This window comes from Apodemus sylvaticus, chromosome 4, assembly GCF_947179515.1.
Source record: "Apodemus sylvaticus chromosome 4, mApoSyl1.1, whole genome shotgun sequence".
Taxonomy (NCBI): domain Eukaryota; kingdom Metazoa; phylum Chordata; class Mammalia; order Rodentia; family Muridae; genus Apodemus; species Apodemus sylvaticus.
Genome location: NC_067475.1, coordinates 114,798,743 through 114,824,714, shown reverse-complemented (window position 1 = coordinate 114,824,714; position 25,972 = coordinate 114,798,743). Strand labels below are relative to the sequence as shown.

General features: G+C 43.6%; 1 protein-coding gene across 1 annotated transcript in view; it reads right to left on the bottom strand.

The window, feature by feature from the left end:
• Frem2 (FRAS1 related extracellular matrix 2) overlaps positions 1–25,972 on the bottom strand; it is a 135,788-nt gene that overhangs the window by 30,212 nt on the left and 79,604 nt on the right. Inside the window, exons 7-10 of the mRNA XM_052180528.1 lie at positions 8,264–8,413; positions 4,556–4,765; positions 2,543–2,740; positions 336–500 (exon numbers count right to left, since the gene is read on the bottom strand). Of these exons, the coding sequence (XP_052036488.1) occupies positions 336–500; positions 2,543–2,740; positions 4,556–4,765; positions 8,264–8,413 (723 nt within the window). The remainder of the gene's footprint in view (positions 1–335; positions 501–2,542; positions 2,741–4,555; positions 4,766–8,263; positions 8,414–25,972) is intronic.

Sequence of the window (25,972 nt, the reverse complement as noted above, 5' to 3'; positions counted from 1 at the left end):
ACATGGAGCCTGACAATTTCGCTAGTCTAGGTCTCTAGCTTGCTGCTGTGATCCAGCCTCCCACACCTGCCCAGCTTTGATGTGACTCCTGGGGACCTAAGTTCTTATCTCATGCTTGCCTGGCAAGCGCTTTATCTACGGAGACTATCTATCTCACCAGCCCCTACATTTGTCAGTTTGGGGGTTCTGTTTTGTTTCCCACGTATGCCTCAGTTGTTGGGAGGTCCTACTGAGAAAGAGAGAGTGCCTTTCTGAGCCACCTGGAAACTCAGGGGTGGAGAGCGGGGAGTGGACTTTGGTCCTGGAGTCACTGTTAAGAATCAGTGATGGCTTACTGTCAGCATCATCCTGGATCTTTATCAGGGTTTCGTTCTGCTCGCCGACTGCAGCTCCAAAGGCAGAGCTGCCCCATGGTGTCCCAAGTACCAGACGCAGCTCCTCCATGTCCTCATAGAGATCATCATCTGTCAGCTCAAGGACACATGGCTTCTCCGTCTCACCTGGAGGGAGCAAAGGGCACACTCTCTAAAGGAAAGGCCAACAACTAGAATGAGGCAGAAGAGGGAGGGAGGGCGCTGCTGCCCCCTGCTCTGCCAGGGCAAAGGATGCCGTTCACAATAAGCCTGGAATTAATAGTTGCTGAAAAAGTGACTATTTGAATGTAGGCCCATATTTTCATAAGGATTTCTGTCATTTCTCTCTTCACAGCCTAGCACTCATCTTAGAAAGTAAAGGAAAAAGGAAAAAGTCAGTTTTGTGTCTGAGTTTCCAGAACGGTGGTGGGGAAGTCTGTCAAGAGATTGCTGCAGATTGGCCCTTGTCAACCTGATTGCACTAGTCTTTCATGTTACTGACTTCCTGCTTTTTGAACAGTTCACCTACCCAAAGCAATTAGATCCTTGCCTCTTACAACTGGAACCAACATTATAGTCCCAGCTTTCTCAATCACATTAAAGAATTTTTTTGAGTGGAATCAACCTCATTAAAAAAAGAAAAGAAAAACAACAAAATACTTTGAGTCGCTTCCTCCCCTATTTGTAGCACCCCAACCTGCCCATACATGTGGGTGACACATCGTCTGTAAAACAGAATACTGATCAACACTTTCTATAGAAATTTCAGGAGCACAAAGCTCAATAGTCAATCCTAGCCCCTCAAATCTTACAAAAAATATCGTCTCATTGGCTGTGCCTTTGTGTCCGTGACTTGTTTGCCTTGGTTTTTCTCTGTCCAGTAGACTTAAATGGTGCTTTCTCCAATCCAGTTAATTCCTGATATTAAATTGTTCACCTCTGTGACCCCTGCTTTCTTCTGGTCTCCCTAGGTGACCTGGTTCAGCCTCCTTGGCTGTTATGCTGGCCAAGGTGTAGACTTAACTCACTTGATTCTCTCTATCATTTTGTGTTTTCCTGTTGTCTTCATTCTTCTCCTCCGATTTCTTTAGGTGTTTAGAGGGTTGTTTTTTTTTTTTTTTTCCATGTTTAGGATTGTTTTGCTGTTAGTCAACTTGTCCCGACTCCTGATCCTTCCACAGATTCGTTTTATAAAGCTTGTTTGCATGGGCTATCTCAATGATTGTTTTCTCACTGCTATCCAAGTTTGGTTCCCAGCATCCACATCAAATGACTCAGATCTACCCATGGTTCCAGATCCAAGAAATTGGATGCATTTTTTGACTTCCTTAGGCACCAGGTATTCAAACAGTGTAAAGACATACATGTGACTCCATATTGTGAAAAAGGTTTTCTCATGTATAAGTTTTTCTTAATTAAAATTAACTTATTTTAGTTGTAAAAAAATTTTTTTTTAAACATATTAAAAGCTAGCTATGGGATAGACTGGCAGATGGATGCTCAAATATTAAGAAGCAGTCCTTACTGTTGACGACGTAAGCATTTTCAATATTCCACCAATATAAGCAAGACCTCCCACATATCTGTGCTTCTTTTCATTAGGATATATTCTACAAAATTACACAGGACAAAGTAGTGAAAAATCTGAGGGCACTGGTCTACATCAAAAAGGTGAGATACATTTTTCCTAATAACATTTCAAAATTAACTTTAATGTCCAGCCTTGTGACATTTACACATTTGATAAGTTCTTGTCCTCTGAGTTCTGAACCAACAATAACATACATGATTAGAAATCAAAAGAGTTCCTAAGGCTGGCTACTTAATCTATCCCAGTGCATATGCCTTGTTGTATAGTGTGCATAAACTCATGTTGCAAGCTTGTTGGGAAAATCAGGAAACTTGACTTTACTCTATCTTCCACACTACACATTCATCAGCACACATTTGGCGCCCTTAAATTACACATAGAAATTTCAAGGGCTTAAGGCATGGTGTCCATAAACGTAATGTCCTGAGTTCAATCCTCCAGATGCACATGGAAGAAGGGAGGGAAATCACAATCCTTAAGACTTATCTTCTGACTTCACATGTCAGCTCTGGCATGCAGACACCCCTCCCCCATGCCCATACATGCAAAATAAATAAATATGATAAAAGATCTAAAACGTTTTCAAGCTCACACATACCAGGGAGGAATGTGACAGTGGAAGCGTCGGTATTTGGGCGTTCCTCAAAGTCCATCATGACCTGTGCAGAGCCCTGCCTTGTGTAGCATCTCACGGAAGACCTGTGCTGGACATCACCGCTCCTGTAGATCATCGCAACCACGCGCCCGTCATTTTCGCTGCAAGTGTACACTCTTTCTTTGAATTGCATTTTAGGCACTGTGAGATAAAAAATAAACTCATGGGTCCAAATGAACAGAAATGTCCTTTGATTAAAAACATCATTCCAGAAGATACAGTTTAATGTAGAGAATACAACAATAGATGAGAACAGTAGCACCTCCCGCCCAGTCACTTGCCAACTTTTGACCTTGAAAGACCACTGTATTTCCCTGTTGTTGTGATACTCATTGGCCTCTTTTGTAGAATAAGCATGCACAGCGAGAGCTTAGGAAGTAGATAAAACCAGAGGCCTTCAGATGTTTGTGTCACATACTTTCAGACATTCTTGATATGAAGAACATTAAATATTGTACACATCATTACCTTTGATGCAGAAATGAATGGTAGGAAAAGGTGCTATGTGTGTGCGTGTGTTAGTTTTAAGTGACACCGAAGCTAGGCTAGTCAGACGCAGATCTTATTGTGAACAGATTCCTTTCTTTCAAGCACCCTTAGGAGCACCGTGGTAGAAAAGTGCCCAGATTTCTGTTTTTCAGTGATGATGTTTAGAGAGGCTCGCTACAAACAACTTTTGAGTAGCAATTTCCTCGGAGACAACCTCTACCTTGGAAGGAAGCTCACTGAGATAGTGGATGTTAAAAGGGAGAGGAACAACAGGATGTTCTGAGTGGAGGTGAAGCACCACATCATACAAGGAAGCTTCTTAAGTTCTGGAAGTGACCAACACAAAGGCTCCAGGAAGTCCCTGAAACTGACCAGATTCACTACGCTGCACCCCATACACACACTTCCCAACCATGCAGAAGGAATAGAGACTTCTCAGAGAAGCTGAGCTACCCGGAAGAGGCAGAGACCAGGCATGTCACCTAGAAGAGACCCTTTCCTACCACTTTAGAAAGTGCTACCTTAAAGGGCACTTTCCCACCATGACATCTCCAGCCTGTTGAGATGCCTGCAGGCTGTGCAGTGTACTTCGGGGTCCCAGCTTTTGTGAGATGTAACCCATGTTGGGGTGGGCTATGATGCTGCAGCTGTCTTTGAGTCATTTCTGCTCCTGTAAGTAACCCCAATAGAACTACTTATAGGTTCAACCACTTGGACACTGGTGGTGTCCTTACTTTGGTTTCCATAGGAGTAGTGTCATACAACAACAGTGTATTTGACATTTGATTAGAGAAATCTGAGGTATGGCTGGGTGACAGAAATGGCAGAATGGTAAGTGGAAAAAAAAACACACATGGATACTCAAAGGTTCAGGAAGTACCACACAGCTCTGCCCATGTGGTAAAGAAAGTCTGAGCCATTCAAGATACCAATTATAACACTACATTATTCTTTAAAATATAAGATAGGTCTTTAAAGAAAGTCTAATTCTGTCAGCATGAGCAGGGGTAGAAAGATATGGGGTATTTGTATAGAGTGAGTGGTGTTTCCCATGTCAACATCTTACATGTTGAAATCATACCAATTGCCTGGAGAGTAGGCAGGTAATCAGATAAAAGGCCATTCGGATGGACTCCAGCCCAATATTTCAAGGGGAGAACTGGCCATACAGAATCTGTAGAGGTGGATGATACGAAAAGGCTCAGAGACAAGATGGCGGCCACTTACAGGTCAGTGAGAGGTCTGTGCCATCTTTCCATTGTGGCCTCAGAAAGAACGAAGTCTGCTGCCTCTCATTTAGGCCTCTCACTAACAGTGTGGTGAGCTGCTGTTGTTCAAGACGACTGGTTTGCAGCTCTTTACAATGTCAGCCCTAGTAAATGCCCACAGGTATCACACACAGCTTATCACCCTACCTGCCATTTATACACATTCAGTCTTATAACAGGAAAATTTAAAGCCACTCACAGTCTGAGGCAGAGTCATTTATGGACACGGTGGCCTTGCTGGGCTCGCCAAGGGCAGCGTTCATAGGCATGCGAAGTACCAGTTCAAACTTCTCAATTCCCTCCAGTATCGGTCGTCCCAGGTCATCCAGAATGACAACTCGAACAGTCTGCATGTTGACTCCAGGTGCAAAATCTAAATTGCGACTGATTCCCACGTAATCTGTTCCAGCTAAAATCATAATGGATACATCGTTTACATAGGGACTAAATTTTTTAAAAAAGGCATTACATAGATGAATTATAGTTAATGTTGCAGAAACAGAACAGCAAACCCTAAAGAGAAGTGTAATTAACAGTGGAAAAGACTGGTGTCTGCATTTGTTATCAATTTAGTGAATCTAAAGTGGAGTTCTAAACCTTATGTCTGATAATGGATTTTAATCATATACCCTGGCGTTCCGTGTTATTCCTCCTTCATCTTTATTAAAGTCCTTTAATGACCAGTTATAAATTAATCAGAATATCAATCAAATGCATAGTAAAAATTACATATAAAATAAATACTTTTAAGTTTTGTTTGTATCCATGAACATCCATTTATTTCTGTTTCTGGGGCAAATACTTTCCTGAGGCATAGACCTGCAAGCTAGAACTTCACACAGCACACAGCCGTGCTTCTCTGTCACCCACACCCACTCCAGGCAATGAGAGCCATTTTCATTTTGTTCGTATTTTATCTTCTAATATGCAACTTTGAGTGGATCTGTCTTTGGTTCATTAAGACAAAGTTCCTATTTCCTACAGTTGGAGGTGTAACTCAGGGAGACTTGTGTGCTGGGAATGTGCAAAGCCATGAATTAAGTCTCCAGCATCCAAAACTCCAAAACTCCAAACAACAATAACAACAACAACAACAACCACCAAAAAACCCAAATGCACTGTACTGGCTGGTTTTGTGTGTCAACTTGGCACAGGTTGGAGTTATCACAGAGAAAGAGTTTCAGTTGGGGAAGTGCCCCCATGTGATCCATCTGTGGGGCATTTTCTCAATTAGTGATCAAGGGGTGAGGGTCCCTTGTGGGCTGTACCATCTCTGGGCTGGCATTCTTGGCTTCTAAAAGAGAGCATGCTGAACAAGCCAGGGAAGCAAGCCAGTAAGGAACATCTCTCCATGGCCTCTGCATCAGCTCCTGCTTCCTAAGCTGCTTGAGTTCCAGTCTTGACTTCCTTTGTGATGAACAGCAATGCAGAAGTGTAAGCTGAATAAACCCTTTCTTCCCCGACTTGCTTCTTGGTCATGATGTTTGTGCAGGAATAGAAACCCTGACTAAGACAAATTGGTACCAGGGGTGGGGTATTCCTGTGACAACCTGACCATGTTTTGGGGAGGACTGTGGAAGGACTTTGGAACTTTGAGCTAGAAGAGCCATTAGGATGTTAAGAGCTCTGTGGAAAGTTCTGTAGGAGCTTGGAAAATAATTTTAAGAACAGTGCAGAAGATGGAGGCCTGGCTTGTGAAATTTCAGAGGGAAGATTAAAGACTCTTAAAGGGGCCATGTTTTGATTGTGAAGATTCTGTGGTATTGGTTAGCTGGGGCTGAAGAATCAGCTGTGAGTAACAAGATACCAGAACCACTAAAGCAAATCTTTGTGTTACTGGGACTATTGATGCTGGTTAGCTGGAGCTAAGAAATTAGCAGTGATTAAGAAGAGACCAGCATCTCTGAGGTGAAATCTTCTGGGAAGTGTTTTCTGAGAGCACAGAGGCTGTGTTCCAGAGATAGCCACAGTTGTATTTTGTGCTGTGGCTGGACTTGGTACTGTGTAAGTCACCCAGATGGTTCTGGTTTTGAAGGCATGAAGGGGTCATGAAGAGCAGCTGAGGCTCTTGGCACAGTGAGAGGCCATGGAAGGCCATTGGTGAAGGTGCAGCCTCAGTTGCAACTGATGGCCCAGGACTTGAAGGGGTCATGCATAGGAGCAGAGGCTTATCACCATGAAGAGAGCCTATGAGAGGCTATTGGTGAAGTCTAATTACAGTGGAAGATAGCAGTGTTTTGGAGATGCCAGTACTATGCGATGACCACCAAGAACAGCAGCAGCAGTGGAGTACAGGCAGCTGGAGCCTATAAGACAAGCTGTGTGCTACAAAGGGCAGAGCTGGAGAAGTGACCCAAGCCCTTGGAGGAGCCCAGATCATGAGTTGGATCCCAGACATTGAACCACTGGAGTTTGAGTTTTGCTTTTGGTTGTGACTATGCCCTGATATGTTTCCCTCTTGAAGGAAGAAAGTATTTTAGTGGAGCCCACAGTTAAGAGACTTTGAATTTTTAAATGACTTCCTTTTGTGATGATCAGCAAAGCAGAAGTGTAAGCTGAATAAACCCTTTCCTCCCCAACTTGCTTCTTGGTCATGATGTTTGTGCAGGAATAGAAACCCTGACTAAGACATGCACACACACACACACACACACACACACACACACACGTTTCCTTGTGTTTCTTTTGCATTTTGGCTTCCTTTATTCTTATTTTCCTTTATACACACCTCAACTCTGATTTGAATTTCATTCTTAAAAATGAATAATTTGCCTGGTGTAGTGGCACATACCTTTAATCCCAGTACTTGGGAGGCAGAGGCAGGTGGATCTTTATGAGTCTGAAACCAGCCTGGGTCTACATAGCAAGTTCCCGGACAGTCAAAGCTTTTTATTTTATGTATCTCATAAAAATAAAAAACAAAGAAAAAAAGAATAATTTGGGGGCTTGGCTTAGTTGCATATGCCTTTAATCCCAGCACCCAGGATGCAAAGACAGGCAGATCTTTGTGAGTTCAAGGTCAGCCTGGTCCACATAAAATAAATCAGGATTAACCTAGTCTACACAGCAAGCTCCAGGCCAGCCAGGGCCATACAATGAAACTATAAAATTAAAAAATGAAAAAACAAACAAAGAAAGGGGGAAAGGAAGACAGAAAAAGAAGTAATTTGATTAAACATATATGAACCAACACATGCAGTGTGCAAGGCGCAGAAGTGGTTCATTGTATTAAAAGTTCAGAGCTTTGGATGCCTGTTCTGTGTGGTAATGAGTAGCTTGTATGATGTATGTGTGTACTATGCCACACTTGAGTCACACAGGACGAATGGGTGTATTATGAGAGAAGTCATATTGTCAGTCAGCTATAAAAAAGAAAAGAGTTAAGCTCCACGTTTGCCCTGATGTGTATGCACGCCAGTGCCTCAGAGCTTGAGATAAGAGGCAGGACTCTCCCAGCTAGGACAATGTATATAACAATGTGTAACAGGAAGCCTGCTCAAGCTCCAGTATTTACAGGGACACTTGTTTAAAGTGAGGACGCAGCCTGACGATGCCCTCCTGGGAAGGACTTGAATGCTATAGGTTCCTTGAAAATGGCATGAGTATGCCATATACTTCCCTGGATATGTCAGAACAGTTGACCATGTTAGCTTTGCTGAGCAGAGAGCCAAACCATGCAAACGTGGGCATCACAATTTAGCCTCTGAATTTTAAGATACAACCTAAACTCTGGGTCACGATTCTGAAGTCCCTTTCCTTCCACTGGTAAAGTCTAAATTCACGTACTCTGTAGAAATAATTCCAGGGGGCACAAGAGCCATTACGAATGTTTCATTCAGGGAAGCGGTCAGTAGTTGGAAGCTGAAGAACAACACAGAGGGCTGATTTGATGTGGGAGACTGCTCACCATCTGCAGAGGGGGGTTCTGTCTTCCGGGACCTCACTGTGACACTGGAAGGCTTAGACAGGTCGGTCCCCGTCCTCCACACCTGCAGCTCCACGTAGCTGGCACTCTCGTCCACGGAGTACTGGGTATCCCCAAAGTAGAAGGCGGGCTCTGTCAACAGGGGCGCAGAAACCATTGCTGTTATTTTTATCTTTCATCATCTACTTCCGAGAAGATGCACATGATGTAGTTTGCCCTTCATGTATGTTGCCAATATCTATGTTGTTGTGTTCTATGGCTCGGGACAATGAATTGGAGCTTCATGTGGGCCAACTGAGTTACATCCATAAAGCCATAGGTAGATTATAAATGGTTTCTGGGTGTTCATTGAAGCTTAGCCAGAAAAATACAACCAAATGAAATGCACACATAACACTTTTTGTTGTTTTCTAAAGTTTTGCCTGAGTATTCATCTTATAATCCCTCGCTAAGACCCTACCGTGGGACTGAGAGAGGGCATCTGCCTGATGTTTTCATCTGGTCCATTGGATTTAGATTTAACTCACGATATTTGAGTCTGTTTTTAACGAGAAGGACTAGACTCTACCAACTAGACTAACAAAAACCAATGTCCCCAAGGTTTTAGGGAGACCGGGGCTAGATGCTGGTTACTTGTAAGGCTTTGGGTATTCGCTATACAGTCTGAGGTCCACTGAATAAACCACCTCATCCTAAGAGGTTAGCATCCGTCCTCATGGATGTGATGATGCCACCTGAGCTCCATGGTTCCTGCTTCCGGAACTCTATTTCCTCCTGTGTTGGTGATGAGTCTGTGATCCCTCCTCTCTGATTCTCTCTATGATGAACCCTTGAGTCTTTTAAAAATTCTTATTTTTGAACTATGAGTGGACTCACAGGAAACTACATGAAGTCCCCTTATTCACAGCTTATCCTTTAAGCAGCTAAAACCAAAAGTGAATACTCAGGTGAGCATGCAGAGACAGTCTACTCTTTTGTCTTTAGTTCTACAAGATTCAAGAGGAGTTTGTCTAAAAAACATGTAGTCTGCATGGCTTCTTAGCGTCATTAAAGGTTGTGTCAAATTTCAGAGAATTAGATTGAACTCCCCCGACACCAAAACTGAATCTTATACTTTATATAAGATTTTACACAATCTTGCAATGGCTCAGAAAACCCCAGGATGTGGCTGGGCATGTGTGTGTGTGTGTGTGTGTGTGTGTCTGTGTGTCTGTGTGTCTGTGTGTGTGTCTGTGTGTATTGGGCTCAGTGAGAGCACTTACCTAACATGTATGAAACCCTGGATCCCATCCCCAGCGCATGTAATGAAATAAAGCCACAGGAAAAGCCAAAGGCAATCTTCCTTTGCTGCTATATCTGCAAATCAACTACCTTTATCAAGTAAAATACAAATGTGTGCTTCTTCCTTCATCTGACAGGCAAATTTAGAAGCAGCTACCTCCCCTGGCCTCTTAAATCATATGAAACCAATCTTGGAAACATTTGCCTATGTTCGTTCAGAGATGATAAATCTGCCCACAGCATAGTTCACCTCCCCCTATCCTTTCAACTCGGACACACCGGTGTGTGTACAGATAGAGGTGTTATCTTATAAGCCCAAGCAAACAGACCTGGAGGACAAGCTAACACATTCCTTACATTTCTCTCGTCTAAGGAGGGGCAAAAGGGAAGGCTGAGAAGCCAGAAAATGACTCTTCGGAGTGGATGGCTGAACCGGGCACCGCAGCTTCTCCTCAGAAGGCTTTCAGCGTTATCAAGGAAGACTGAACACGACCTCCAACAAGTGATCTTCCTAAGTCTCTCTGTGTTTCTGGTACCAAACAGGTTAGGTTTCTAAGCAAAAGCTGTGTCATGCAGTGATGTTACCTCCCATATTTCTAGTCCTTCCAGATGACTATTAATTAGATATAGAGCTGAAAAAAATTCCGTGAGTGCAATAGTAAGAGACCCAGGGGAGCTGCATGCTGGGGGCAGTGTGTGGGGGTGAGGGGATAGGAATGGGTAGAACTGGGGCTTGCATGTGCACTCATGTGCATCCTGTTAAGCACAAAGCAAGGTGTTCACCTTATAGCTTAACATGTAGTTCACAGGTGAAAATGGAGAGAGAGAAGGTAGCATAATGACTACGCTGCAAATGATGCAGAAAGAGCCAACGTTGGCTCCAATCACACGGAGCACTGCTGCCTTAGTCAAAGCTGGAGTGGGAATACAGACAGGACTTTCCCTGTAAACCCTTCCATTTTAATACACCAACTAGTAGGGATTAGGAAACGTAAGACATGGGTTCTCTAACATGAAGCTTGGTCATGGTAAGCCAAGTTAGGTGTCTGGCTTCCCCCGCTGACGGGGACGAGAAGATTGGTCAAATAAGCAGTTGTAAGGGTGACAGTTAGAATTTGAGGTGAAGTCAGCGCAGTGCTTTCTACAACATGAAAAGCAACAGCAGCAGTTAAAAAGACCCCACTCTGTACCTAACACATTGCTTATTTAACTAATCTAAAGAAGCAGAGGAAGTATTGGCATCTTTGTGTCTTTTCAGTATGGATGAATGGGAACTGGAATGCTGGTGGCTATATTTAAATTTCTCATTGTTTTCTTTCCTTATAAGGTCTAAAATGTGAATGGATTTATACATGTTACTATTGGGTCAAAATCTTAGGTATATAAACGAGTTATAGATACCACAGGGAGCTGCAGACATTACGCAGAACACACTAAGGTGACCCTGAACCTTAAAAAGAGTCTATGTGTATGAGTGTTTCGTGTGCACGTATGTCTGTCTGGGTACCACTTGCACACCTGGTGCATTCAGAGAACAGAAGAGGGCATTGGGTTCCCTGGAACTGGAGTCACAGATGATCCCGAACTGCCATGTGAATGCTGGGAACTGAACCCGGGTCTTCTTGAAAAGCAGCCAGTGCTCTTAACCACCGAGCCATTTCTCCAGCCCAGTGCTTGGGACTTTTTAATGTACATTACAATCAAAAGGAGGGTTGGGTGAAGCCATCCAGAAGGCGGAGACACTAATGCAAAATCCAAGATTTTGCTAACAAATAGTTTTTATAAGGAAGACTTGCTGATTGTGATAGTTTGAATAGGTCTGGCTCCGATAGACTAATGTTTTAATGCTTAGTATTCAGGGAGGGAGTGGTACTATTAGAGAAAGATTAGGCTGTGTATCCTTGTTGGAGGAAGTGTATCACTATGGACAAGCTTTGAGGTTTAGTAAATCCAAGCCAGGTCAGTGGCTCTCTCTCTCTTCCTGCTGCCTGTGGGTCTGAATGTAGAACTCTCAGCTACTTCTTTAGCCCTAGCAAGCTGTCTTACTTCTTGTCACAATAACAATGGACTAAACCCCTGAAACCGGAAACAAGCCCCAGTTAAATGTTTTCCTTTATAAGAGCTTCATGTGGTCATGTGTCTGTTTTAGTTAGTGTTTTATCGCTATGAAGAGACACCACGACCACAGTAATTCTTATAAGGGAAAACATTAGTTTTGGTTGGCTTACAGTTTCAGAGGTTTAGTCTATTATTGTCATGGTGAGAGCTTGGCGACATGCAGGCAGACATGGTGCTGGAGAGGGAGCTGAGAGTTCTACATCTTGATCCACAGGCTGTGAGAACTGGCTGAGACCTCAGTGCCCACCCTCACAGTAACATGATTTCCCCAGCAAGGCCACACACTTACTTCAATAAGACCACACCTCCTAATAGTGCTATTCTCTATAAGCCAAGCATTCAAACATGAATCTATATGGACCACCCATTCAAACCACACCAGTGTCTCTTCAGAACAATAGAACATTGACTAAAACACTAAGCTTCTCTGGTAAGCTTTTATCACACTGCCCTTCTTTAGTTACTCGGGGTTTTTTTTTGTTTGTTTGTTTGTTTGTTTGTTTGTTTTTTAAATAATACTAACTGAAGATCTTTGTAAATCTGTCACAGACACATTCACATTAGAATCCAGAGCAAAATAGACACAGGCCATTCAGTTCCCTAATTCAGCACTGAGATATGCACTGTACCTTAAACTGCAGTTATGTCTACAGACTTAACTTACGAAATAGGCTACTGCCTGCTAAGCAGACTCTTACGTAGAAGAAAGATGATAAAATAAAACCCTGCTGCCTGCTGCCTGCTGCCTGCCGCCCTCACCCAGGCACTACTGAAAACATCCCTCAGCACTTCATCCCTGTCAGAAAGCAGCAGTTCAGAGCACATGTCTAGTCTCTCTGCGCAGGACAGATAAGTCGTATATCTAAATCAGGGGAGGGCCTTGCCATGAGGGAGGTTTTCCAAAGGTGCATGAGAACATGTGAAATTCCTAAAGGAAGACAGGATCTCCCCTCACTCCTGGTAGAACACTTTAAACTCCAGGGCACAGGTTAAGACATTCATGGTGGACCTATTCTAGCTCATTAAGCATGAGCCAGACTTGCAAGTAGACACTTTCCCTTCAAGGAGGACAGGCTGAACCACATCTGCTTTGCTAACACAGAAGTGAAGGGAAAGGCTTGGCGAGACACATGACTCACACCCGCTCAAAGACTAAGGTAAATAAGTCAAGTTCTAGTCCCAGGAGGAGAAAGGAAGTTTTCTATCTCTCTATGTATCTCTCTATGTATCTCTCTATGTATCTCTCTATGTACCTATGTATCTATCCATCTATCTATCTATATACCTATCTATGTATCTATTCATGCAATGTATGTACATATCTATCTATCTACCTATCTATCTGGTGTCTGGATTGGTGTTTACAATTTCCTTGTGTCTCCTGAGATGAAAGGAGGAGGTACCAGCAGTAATTGCTATCCGGAGCCAAGTCTTATTTACTTGTGCGTGCACGAGGGCCATTAGTCAAGTAAGTTCTGCAGCTCTAACATGTTTGCTTAAAACTGAATGGGATAGAAGCCGGCATGCTGTCTTTGGGCAAAGCTTCAATGCTGTCTTTGGGTTTAGTCTTGAAAATAATACTGGGGACTTGTCTCTAATCTGGAGATCCCTTTGGAGGTTTTGATGATGTCCTGGTTTGCTTTCTATTGCTGTAATAATCAAAAGGATCAACAGTGACATGGGGAGGAAAGGGTTTATTTGGCTTACGGTCCCAGACCGTCACTTAGGGAAGTCAGGGCGATCACTCAAGCAGGATCCAGAGAGGAAGGTTACTTACTAGCTTGCTTCCCTGGCTTGCTCAGGGACCTTTCTCATGTATCCCAGGCCTCTGTGACCAGGGATGGGAGCGCTCACGGTACACTGGAACTCCCATCAAACAGCAATCAAGGAAATGTCCCACAGACAAGGCCACGGGTCAACCGATGTCGGCATTTCAGACCTTCATGGCTTACTGAGTACTTACAAACCATTTCCTATAGGCATATCAATGTAGTTTCTCCCAGGGTGTAAAGGGTTAAATTCCACTCCTGTATTCTTTACTTTTCATTGTGACAAAGTGCTTCCAAAGCAACTTTAGGAAAGATGTCTTTAATTCAGCTTGCATTGGAGGAAATACATTGTGACAGGAAGGTAGATAGGTTCAGGAATACAAGGTGACTAGACATATTGCTCCCACATTCACTCACAGAATGAAGAGGAAATGGAGCCAGCCTATCGAACCAAGGCCAATCCCTAGGGACACAACTTCTCTAGTAAGGCCCCATCCCTTGAAGGCTCCACCCCTTTCAAAACAGTGTTCAAGTATATAAACCCGTGGGGACAGTCACATTCAAGTCATAACTCCCATCTCCTGACTTCTCTCTGGTTTATCACTTAGATGCAGTTAGCTAGCACCAAGAGATGTTTGAATTTTCACAAGAACCATTTAAAGAGGCTCTAGACTGAAACAAACAGGCCAAAGCCAGTACCACCACACTTACCGTTTTTCTGGGAAAGTTCCCACGGGCCTCACTGCTCTTAGGATTGTCCCCAAACTCCTCACCATGGGTTCCAAGACACTGGAACTTATAGCCTCTCTCTGCCTTCTGCTCCGAGTGCTGGTCGCTTTCTGCTTGCTGACTCAGCATCTGGACTATCCTGTACTTGCTGCTCCCAGCCAGTTCGTCTGCTCTTCCCTTAGGGAGAGGCTTCCTTCGGGACCCTTCTGCTTTCCCTCTTGGCTCTACCCACAGGGCAGAACTGACCTTCCTTTATTCACCTGTACTTTCCTGGCCCTTAGCTCCATCAGCATCTGGCCATGGGTACTTAAAAAATATCTGTTGAATGTATTGGCAACAATGTAAAGATCATTTATTGTCCATAAATGGTACAGGCCAAAGGCAGTACCACTTGAATACTAACTGAATAAATATCCTGTGTCCTGTGCTGGAAGAGCAAGAAGCACTCAGTGCCAGGCAGCGGCGGTGTGCACCCTGAGGAAGCATGGGTCGTTTGTGCCAGACAACGACTTAGTAGACCCTTTGGATTGGGAAACCTAATAAAATCTTAAAATATTTTGATTGTGTCCTACATTTCTTTCAGGATATACTTTATATATATAAACATAGATCCTAAAATGGACTAGCCTTTGAAAAAAGTTTTCAGGACAGGCAACATTCTAACTGTGGAGTCCATGCGCTCAGTCACTTAGAAAAGGGCCACGGCCATCTCCAGGCTTCATCGCCCTTACTCTGCTAACTCTCCCAAGACTCTTGCTTGATGTGTTTCTTTACAGTTACCAGAGTAAGACTATCTGCCAATGGACATGCTCTGCTCACACCCGCGAGTGCCTCAGAGGGCAGATGAAAATGTACAGTTATTCTGATTACTCAGACAGAGGGAGCATCACTGAGATTTATGAGGCGATAATGTTACTCCATTTACAGTCATGAGTGTAATTATTTGGGAAGACTACTTTTAAAAAAGCCTTGAGTCAACACTGCATCTATTTTACAAGACAAAGGCTACAGAGAGGCAAGCATCAAAAGCCAGTTATGGGCAGAATGCAGCCAAGTTTTTGATGTGGTGAAAGTGAGGTTCTTTCCAAATCCATGTATATCTTTCAGCTTCCAGACTGCAGTGCCGTGATGTGTTTAATAAAACATAGAAGAAGGTCTGGGGAGATAGCTCACAGCTCGATCTCAGCACCTATGTCAAAGCCTGTTGTCTACTGCGTCGCAGTGAGGACAGCGTATGCAACGGCTGCACATGAGCATTCACCTTTCCAGGTCGCGTCAAAAATCTCTAGTTCCTTGTAAGTCGTCTCCAGTGCTTTACAAGGCCTAACTGTCTTCCAAGGTAATTGCTTTTTACATCTTGTTGACAAAAGCAAGCTGAGTCTTGGAGAAGCTAAATAACTTGCTACATAATCTATAACAAGCGTAGTCAAACACGACATATTAATAGGGTCAGATGCGAATTACCTTTCCACTAAGTGGTGCTTTCTTTGAACATGTTTAATCAGTTGAGCAATAAACATATTTAGATGTTCAAGGTTTTAGAATATTGTCTTTGAAGATGCATAAAGAGAAATGGCTGCATGAAGGTAATAAATTATCTACACAAAGCAAAACAAGACTATGTTATAGGTGCACTTGAATAGTTGTAGAAATGTAACTCTCACTCAAGAAATAAAAGGGAGGAACAGGAGAAAGAGAGACGATGTTTAGAGCTACTGCACCTGCGACAGAGATCACCAGGCCTGAGTTACACATGAATACTTTTATGCCTGCTAACTAATGATAAATATATAAGACTTCCAATTGACAAAGACTCTGACATGAGACTGATTTATTTGGGAATCCCAGCAGCTGAAGGAAGAAAGGCTACAACTAATAAAGTGTTAAATGCAATCTGTGTGAGGTCCCATGGATAGGAGTGTGTGGCTGACACTGGAAAAATAAACAGCGTCGACCAGAGACTGGCCAAGAAATGACACTTGAAACATGTCTCCTGGCAGTCAGAGGAGGGCCAGAATAAACAGCCAAAGCCGCTCTGTTTGGTTCCAGGCTCAAAGGAATGTGTTCTTCTCTTGTCAGGATCCTGCCGATGCTGTTCAGGGGTGGCTGTCAACTCTGCTCGTGGCTTTCTAGTTAGTATGGGAGGCTTTCTAGTAGCAATGGGAGGAGTCACCCTCCTCCCAGCCCGGAGCACAGGATCCCTTGGGTCACTGTGGAAAGGCTGAGCTTAGGAGAGTCACTTCTCTGAGTCTTGAATTCATGCTATCCAACACAAGGACAATCCGACTGGACCATGTGACACCAGATCATCTGACTTACTGTTCTGCCACACTCTTTTGCCTTCTCTGGGGATCAGGGCTTCTTGTGTAGGTTCTAATTGAAGTCATTTTCCCCCTAATTTGCTTTTTTATAACCTGTCCATGTTTACGTTCTGTATTCCTTTTTAGGAAGCAAATAGGGAAAAAAGTCTTTCAAGTGGGAGTTGAAAAACCATCCTTGTCTCATAACTTATTGGTACCCAAGATGATGAAAATGTAGGGATTATGACTTTTGTATCTCATATGCAGATAACCCATACTCAGTAACCCACCCGTCTCTGAAGCTAATTCTTTGATGGATGACTAAAAGTATTTGACTTACAGCCATTTTCTTTTGAACCAACGCAACCTACAGAGATTTAAAAAAAAGTAAAGCTTAAAGCCTCTGTACTGACTGGTTTGTGTGTCAACTTGACACAAACTGGAGTTATCAGAGAAAGGAGCTTCAGGTGAGGAAATGCCTCTATGAGATCCAGCTGTGGGGCATTTTCTCAATCAGTGATCAAGGGGGGAGGGCCTCTTGTGGGTGGTACCATCCCTGGGCTGGTAGTCCTGGGTTCTATAAGAAAGCAAGCTGAGCAAGCCAGGGGAAGCAAGCCAGTAAGAAACATCCCTCCACAGCCTCTGCATCAGCTCCTGCTTCCTGACCTGCTTGAGTTCCAGTCCTGATTTCCTTTGGTGATGAACAGCATCGCGGTAGTGTAAGCTGAATAAACCTTTTCCTCCCCAATTTGCTTCTTTGTCATGATGTTTTTTGAGGAACAGAAACCCTGACTAAGACAGCCTCCTAGACTGAAGACAGCAGTCCTGAGTTTATGACCTCATAGATGCTCCTGGCAGAGCCTTGGAGCTGAGGCTATGGAGTTGAGAGTAATTCAAAGGGAAGGCAGTGTAAAGGGACTGGGAAGCCCCATAAACCTAAAAATCACTTTAATAAGGCCATTGGTGTCCAGATAAATGCAGTGTTTCCCATAGGAAAAGCAAGATGCCTGTGGCATACTCCTATTATAAGAAGCTGGATTTTTGAGGCACTGATGTGAGTGGGTGAGGAGGCTAAGAGGTGTGGATGGAGTGGGAGGGCGACCTTGGCAGAGCAGCAGTGTGGACGGGCCCTGGCCTTTCATGCGTGGAGGTGGCACCATTTGGCATGGCTTAGTATATGGCCCTTGGTGAGAGGTGACAAAATGAAGTGAAAAAACAGGTGGCAATGACCAGGCTCCGCAGGTCCCTGCAACTGGACCTTGTCATGGAGATACCTGATAAAAGATATGCTCAGTTGTAAGATGGGCAGGAGCCCTGAGAGATGTGCATTTAGAGGTGTGGAGGATGGGTGCACAGACTATAGACAACAAGTTACAGGCATGTAGGAGTCACTTGAAGCTGGCTTCGGTGTTGCATGAGCTGTTCCGATGAGAAAAGATGGCATAAGGTTTAAACCACAGACATAAAAATGAACATGGATTTGGGGTGGATAGTGAGGGGAAGGAGGGCTGGTACTGTTAGATGCCTTCACTAAGATTGGGAATATAGGAGAGAGGAGGCTGGGAATCGAACCTGGATCTTCTGTAAGAGCAACAAGTGTTCTTAGCCCTGATTCCCAACCCCAACATGATAGTGCTCAACCATCTGTAGTTCTGGTTCCAGGGGATCTGATGCTCTCTTCTGGCCTCTGGCGACACCAGGCACACAGGTGGTGCTCAGACATACATGGAGGCAAAACACCCACACACATGAAAATAAACGATTTTTTAAATTAAAAAAAAAGATGCAGAAGGGAAACCAGGGGAGGGCAAGGATTCGCTGCTGGAGCCCACACGGTCCCTTCTCTGCTTTGCTTTCTTTTGATGTCTCAGGCTAGTGTCCTGCTCACCGTGTGGTGCTGGGTGGTTGTCTTTTCATTCTTTAAAAACAGAAAGAAAAGAAAAGGTGGCTTTCACCCACAGCTGAATTCCTTGCTCTCCTGTAATTACAACACAAGAGTTTTCAAGTTTCTTTTCTAGAAAAGCCAAGGGAGAAAATGTTTTGAACAAGGTAACAATTTCCTGTCCCCAGAGAATTAATCAAGCGCTTTCTGCTAATGGCTGACTATTGAACCAAATCCAGGGCACAAAACTAGGCAAGTCTACCAACATCGACAATAACTTGAAAATACGTACGCGACCAAGTTCAGCAAGAACACATACTGCATTTGTCAGGGCTCAGTGGTCCCTGGAAGACCAGCCTCACCTTCATCCCGCTGTAACCACGGTAGGCAGTCTAGATGGCCCCTTGCCCTGCCAACATGGAGACCACACACAGGTGCAGAGCAAACCTTGGCATTTCTTTCCTTTCTGTCTCTCATCTCCGGGGTCATCTTACAGCACCGGGGCTGTGGGAAATCTGTGGCTTTTCACATCTGCTTATTTACTTGTTTCTGAGGTTTCTCTGGGAGTGAACAGTGAAAACCACCCTTCTGAATGAGGGTGACTCTTACGCAAATGAAAGGGACAGGTTCTAACCAGACAGCCTCACTCTGTAGTACATTTCCGGGGGAGGAGTTAGTTTGGGAAAAGGGAAAGGCAGTGAAACCAAATGTTTGTGGAACACACTCAGGGAGATGGAAACAGATCTAGTGCAGCCCTATAAGGTCTGAAATTTCACTTTTTAAGAAGCATTCTCATAAAGAGCTACCAACCATTTTATTTCATTTTGAGGCTGTATTCTGGGACTTGCGGCCTGTCTAAGGCAGTGCTCTCCTCAACCGTGCAACTGTCTTCACAGAGGGGAGATTGTCAAAGCCCAAGGCTCATGGGGCAAGCCCCATTCACTTGCCAGCTGTCAGTTTGAGTGACTCCATTAAAGGCTTTTTTGTATGGAGGAAGGGGTGGGGAGGCTCCTCCTGGAGGTCAGGGACAAGTTTCAAGACCTTCAGAAAGCTTCCGGTACTAAGTGTGCCCTTATCATTTGCCAGGCTGCATGGGTGTGTCTAGCTTCTTGTTAGAATTCTCCTAGAAAGGGCTGGTCTGTATACAATAATGTTTTCAGCACTTTGGAGCCCATGCCATACTTAATGGGGCCCGGATAGGGAAACATGCCAAGGGGTATGGAGCAATCTCTTAGTCTTTGTCATCTTGTACGGTGTCTTAAATGACACAATCACATTTATCAAACATCTAAGGAAGCAAAGGCATGAGTTCAATCACCTCTAGGCATCTTGGGAAGCTGTAGAAAACCTGACTGGTTCTCTAAAGTGGCGTACAACTATGTGCAATTTCAGTCTCAGGGGATTCAATTCACACACACACACACACACACACACTATAAGCAAATAACTCTTAAAAACAAAAAGAGATGAGCGATAAAAAAAAAAACAGTCTGTATGTGCCCAGCATAGAGGTAACTGCTACCAAATCGATCTCATATGGTGGTTTTGCTTGTGTGGAACCTGGGAATCTATAGGGCTGACTGTATTTCAGGGACACAGAATAAAGACCTGTTTCTAAGAGAAAAGGTAGCTGTTGTTGTTTTTTGTTTTGTTTTTTTTTTTTAATTCTGTAGAATTATAAAAGCAAAGTTTTATCCATAGTTTTAAGAACTTCAAATTGTTAGAAATGTCCTAAAGGAAGAAGGCATTTTTAGTTCATGCAGCTGTAGACATTATAGGAAACTAATTGGTCCACTGAACGCGGGCTCCGATAATTTAAACTGATTGGCCTAAAAAGTATGGAGTGGTACAATTCAATTGGCTCCCATTTCACGGGCTCTCCATGCTAAGAAATGATTGGTTTGTGATTCGCTGGCTCTGTCGTAAACTTATAAAAGCTGTCGCAATTCGGCACTCGGGGTCCATAGTCCTCTAATCCTGCGTGGTGCACGGCTATGGAACCCAGAATTCTGGAATAAAGAAATCCTCATGCTATTGCATCGAGATTGTTTCTCGCGAGTGAATTGGGTGTCGCCTTCCTGGGTGTGGGGTGCTGGGGCACCCTCGGTTTTGGGGGTCTTACAAGCAAATTTTATAATTCCTATGTAGTCTATTATTGAGGTTATTTGCGGCATGAGGTAACTGTATTTATTTACTGTGGGATGGGTAATAATAGTTGCCAATTTAACACACCTGGAACTTCAGCTACAGAACTAACTCCATCGGACTGGCCTTAAGACATGTCTGTGGGGACATTTTCATGATTGCAAATTGATATAGGAGTGTCTAAACCACTGTAGGTAAGGCCGTCCCTTGGCAGGTGACCCTAGTTTGTATAAGAAAGGTACCTGAGTAAGCCAAGGGGAATAAGATAGCAATCTATTACACATTTTCACCTTTTTTTTTTTTTGCATTTTATAGCTTTAAACATTATTTATATATACATGGGCTGGGAAGAGTTGTGCACAGAACTAGAGTACCTAAGGGCCAGAGAAGGTGTGGGTTCCCTGTGATGGTGTTGCAGGTGTCTGTGACTTGCCCTACGTGGGTCCTCTGCAAGAGCAGCATGTACTCTCAACCACTGAGACATCTGTCCAGTCTCTGATTGCTTTTTATTATAAAATTCCTCCAAACCCACATGGTGGCTCACAGCTATGTATAACTACAGTTCTGGAGGATCTGGTGTCCTCTTCTGGCCTCTATGGGCACCAGGAAGGCTTTACACACACACACACACACACACTATAAAAATTAATTAGAAAATAAAATATCCCCTTAGCAGTTCCACGTTTACAAATTTTAAAGTCTGGTGTTTGAAAAGCTGCTTCTGAGATTTATGTGATCTTTTAGCACTGAACTAGAACTCATCACTGCCTGAGATCTTAAGGACAGACGTTCAGTGATCTGCTTCCAGGGTTTTAGTAATAATAAACTGTGGATGTTTACACTTCTGATGTCTGCAAGATCAGTGTAGCTAGAAAGTGCTCTCCTGTTTGAAGAGATGGGTATCGGGCCGACGGTGTCCCAATGAAAAGCACAAAACAAACACAAGGCGTTATTTGTCCAGAAGAATCTGAGGAGAGCCAAAGCCTGGAGCTGCAGCGAAAGAAGCTTCTGCTGGCTGGTTTCCCATGGCTGCCAAAGGCAGTGCCAGTGCTTGTCTAAAAGCAACAAATGACACTAACTCGCTCTCCTAAGGATCCCAGAGGGCTTACAGTTGGTAGAGAGGGAGCCAGGGTGGCTCACCTGTGACTTATTTGAACATCTACAACACAAGTCAGTTATTCTAGCCTATTCAGGGGGCTGGAGACAAACAAAAGAGCATATAGCTTCATTTGGCAAAGTTCACTGTTTGGGTGCCCCAAATCCTTTGAATCTTACAGTCGTATCAGAAGGCAAATATATGTGTTCAACATACAAATTGCCAGTAGAATGCGGAGTGGGTTTCACAGGTTAATGCCATCCGTGATGTGGTCACACCGGCTCAGAGCTCAATGGCTGTTCCCCTCAGGTGAGTTATTGAACCACAGTCAAATGATACAACAAAGGCAGGCTGCCTTCAAAATGTTGTGAAAAGAAATTCAGGCCCCTAGGAGGGTGTTTGTGTTAGCACTGGAAATAGGTTACACATGAAACACTGGAAAATAAAGCTGTATCTGTGTGAAGCTGGGATCCAAAGCCTTTTACATATTAGGCAAGTGCTCTACTACCTACCCACACCCTTCACATAAAGCCCTGAAGAAAATAAAGGCAGGAGTTAACGCAACATTACACGCAGCTTTTATGCAATAGCTCCACCTTGAACCTCTCCAACAGAGCTCATGCCTGCGCACACAGGCTCTGGGAACACAGTTCACTGTGGGTAAAATGTCTGTGCATAGTTCCTGGGCTTACGTTCTTTGTGGGCAAGAAAGGTCACTGTTCTGTGTAAATTACACAAAGTGCTTAGCCATTCTCATGAAAAGCTCCGGAGTCTTTTCCTTTTCTGGTAATCCTAGTGATCCAAGTGGCTGCTTGCCATGTCTCTCTCTCTCTCTCTCTCTCTCTCTCTCTCTCTCTCTCTCTCTCTCTGTGTGTGTGTGTGTGTGTGTGTGTGTGTATAGTGGGGGAAAAAGTGTGTCCCTATGCTGAGTAGTGAGTTGCACCTACAGATTCAGAAAGACCAGGGGACCTCCCCAGAAGCAAGGTCTTTTGGTTGCTGAATTAAAGGTACCCCAACTGCTAGAGACCCCACTCCATCAGTCTCTGACCCTGACATATTTCCCATATTTTAACCATTATCCACCTTCTCTTGGGAATTTCCCCTTTACAGATAGTTGTCTGACTGCTTGAGTGAGTTAAAGACAGAGGGCCAGGAATTAGGGACAAGGAACACCGGTTCTCCAATGGCCAAACCTGGAGAGACATACTTCTCTAGACTCTTCCTCTGCCTCCTCCTCCTCCTCCTCCTCCTCCTCCTCCTCCTCCTCCTCCTCCTTCTCCTTTCTTTAGTGAAATGCTCACTCACACCAACAGGGGCGCTTTCTCCATCTTCTCTCACTTGTATGTTAACAATGAATGCTGTAATTCTGTAATTCCTGTCCCCAAATCATAATTAAACAGACACAACATGAGTCTTCATTGAAAAGTAGTTTAAATTTAACTGAGTGTCTTTGCAAAAAAAAAAAAAATGCAGCAAGAGCATCCAGTTTCAGTTATTTTGAAAATCAGCATCATTCAAAAGCAGCTGGGATCATAAATACTGTAAAGAAAAAAAACCCCACATGTTCTCCCCTATATGAAGGATATAGCCAATAATATATGTACATATGTAAACAGATATACATGTGGGTACAGTATACATAAAAAAGAGAACAAGAAAGGCTAAATATTAAGGGAAAGGAAAGACTGGATGCAGGTGAAGACCATGAGTTATAAGGAAGGAGAGAAAGCTAATGTTCTCTAACTCTGTCTTGGACTTTTCATTTTTGGTGTTTTGTAAGTATATATTTGATAGTGAAAGTGTAAAATCCAACATGAAGTTCCCCAGTTGCAGTTTTCAAGGGCTGCTCTCCTTCTATAACTTTGTTGAGTTGTATGGTCTTTCCGTCTGGGTTATTTTCGTATGTGATATTTTTTTTTAACCTTGCAACTTTTTTTTTAATAATAAAGTTTAAAATAAATAAATAAATGGATAAAGACACAAAGGCCTTGGTTTCACAATGTACTATCCAGTAATGTACTTCAGTTGTGTGTTCAGACAAGTTTTAGTCTGTAACAGTGACAGTTCTTACTTGTAACAGTTGTGAGATGAACCTGTGTATTACGTCTGGTAGGAACAGTTTCTGGTAGTCTGTCTCATGGCTCTTACACACCCGACTGTCTGCGACACTCCAGTGTACAGGACTCCCCTGTGCCCGCCCTCCTCTTCCTTTGACTCCCACTGGCCCCCATGATTTGAACTGTCAGACCTGACTGGCAGGATTACTGTGTCTGACTGGGGTGTGTGTCCAACCTAGCCTATTGCCCAGTTCTTCCTGTGTGTCAGAGCTGGAGACGGCTCAGTGGGGAAGAACACCCGCTGCTCTTCAAAGGACCCAGGTTCCATGCCAGGACCACATGGTGGTTCACAACTGTCTGTGACTCAAGTTCCAGGCGATCTGCCACCCTCTTTGTCTAGGCTTGTATGTGATATACAGACATATAAGCATGGAAAACATCCATATGGATAATAAAAAAATGAAATTAAAGTTTTTAAAAAGAGGATTTCTCATCTCACCCTTTTCAGCCTTTTCCTTTTCAGCCTTTCCCTCCAAGCTGGTTCTCTTAAATTCTGAGCATAAGACAATGCTTTGTATTTTCCAACAACTTTCTGGTACAAATATTCTCGAATCCTCTTTTCCTTCCTTCTGACACGTGGGAGTGGGGGTTGGAGGGTGGGGTGGGGGAGTCATCTCAGGGTTTGCTGTGGTTTAACTTTCTGCTTTCTGTTACCCTCTAATTAGCAACCCAAACCCTACACTGATCATCTTACAATCTTGTTACAAAAACTTCCCCATGCTCTCTGACCAATAATCTAGATCAACCATATAGTCATTCAAAGCACCTATAGGCGCATCAAGCTGCTCTCTCAGACTTGCTGCCCACATGTCTGAGAGACTTACTTCTTCTGTTGAGTCACTTTTTAAAGTACTTTCTTACAGATTATGCCTCTGAATTTCCACAAAATGCTATAGGCTGAGATACCTCAGTGATGTCATGCTTCAAGAGAGGAAAACAAGCTGGGGAGGAAGGGGGCTTGGTCAAAAGGCCAAGCACCACTAACCAGACTGGAGCAAACTGTACAAAGAACCCAGGACATTGACTGTGCAGTTGGGTATAAAACCTTTTGTTGGGGGGAGGGAGTTATACTGGAGTACTGTATTTACATCATCGCTACCCATCCCTTTCTCCTTCCACCCCTTTCTACATCCCTTGAGAATATCTCTCGAATCCATTACTTTGTCTTTATTATTGTTATGTATAGATATATAATATGTGTGTATATGTATGTATATATATATATATATGTAGCCTGATGAGTCCATTTAGTGTTACTGGTATGTAGCTGTGTCCATGGCTGAGGCAGGGACTGGATAACCTATCAGGTGGCTCATTCCTACAGAAGATGAGGTGGAGCCTCCCTCTCTCAGCTGCCATCACTGCCTGTGGCTCTTCACCCAGAGCTTTCTTAAAACATGGCAGCCTGGTCAGCTGGTTCCTCGGTGCTCCATAACATATTCCTCCCATGGAATTTAGCTGTGAAGTCAAATCACAGTTGGCTTTGTTCACTGTTCATCAAAATCCTTTTATCTTTCAAGATTTCAGGAGTTCCAGCTTATAAAGCACCTGTGCATTTGATCAAACCCTGCTTTCTTGTTCTCCCTCTCTATTGTTTCAAATCTCATTACAAGCTATTCTCATTTAACTTTTGATATATTTGGCCCCATCCCACACAAATGGATTTTAAAGATTGGGAGTTTCGCCGGGCAGTGGTGGCGCACACCTTTAATCCCAGCACTTGGGAAGCAGAGGCAGGTAGATTTCTGAGTTCGAGGCCACCCTGGTCTACAGAGTGAGTTCCTGGACAGCCAAGGCTACACAGAGAAACACGGTCTTGAAAAACCAAACCAAACCAAACCAAACCAAACCAAACCAAACCCAACCCAACCCAACCCAACCCAACCCAACCAAACCAAACCAAAACAAACCAAAACAAAACAAAACAAAAAGATTGGGAATTTCTGGCCTGGGTCAAGCGCCTAGGAGCCCATTACAAGTGACACAACCTTCACTGTGAGTGCCCACTATGTTCTTAGACTTTTCTAAATGCCCAGGCATCTCACTGGTTCTCTTTTATTTTATCTCATCTTGGCATCAAGGGTACTGGATGTAGCATCTTTTCCATGGAGGAGGAAACCTCTTGAGTTCTCCCATTCAGTCACTCTTTCTGTGTCCAGTCCCTTTGGCTTCCACAGACTCGTGGTACCACCACAGTGTGATTCTCCTAATGGACACAACTCAAGGATATTCCAAGCAATTACGTATTCATTCC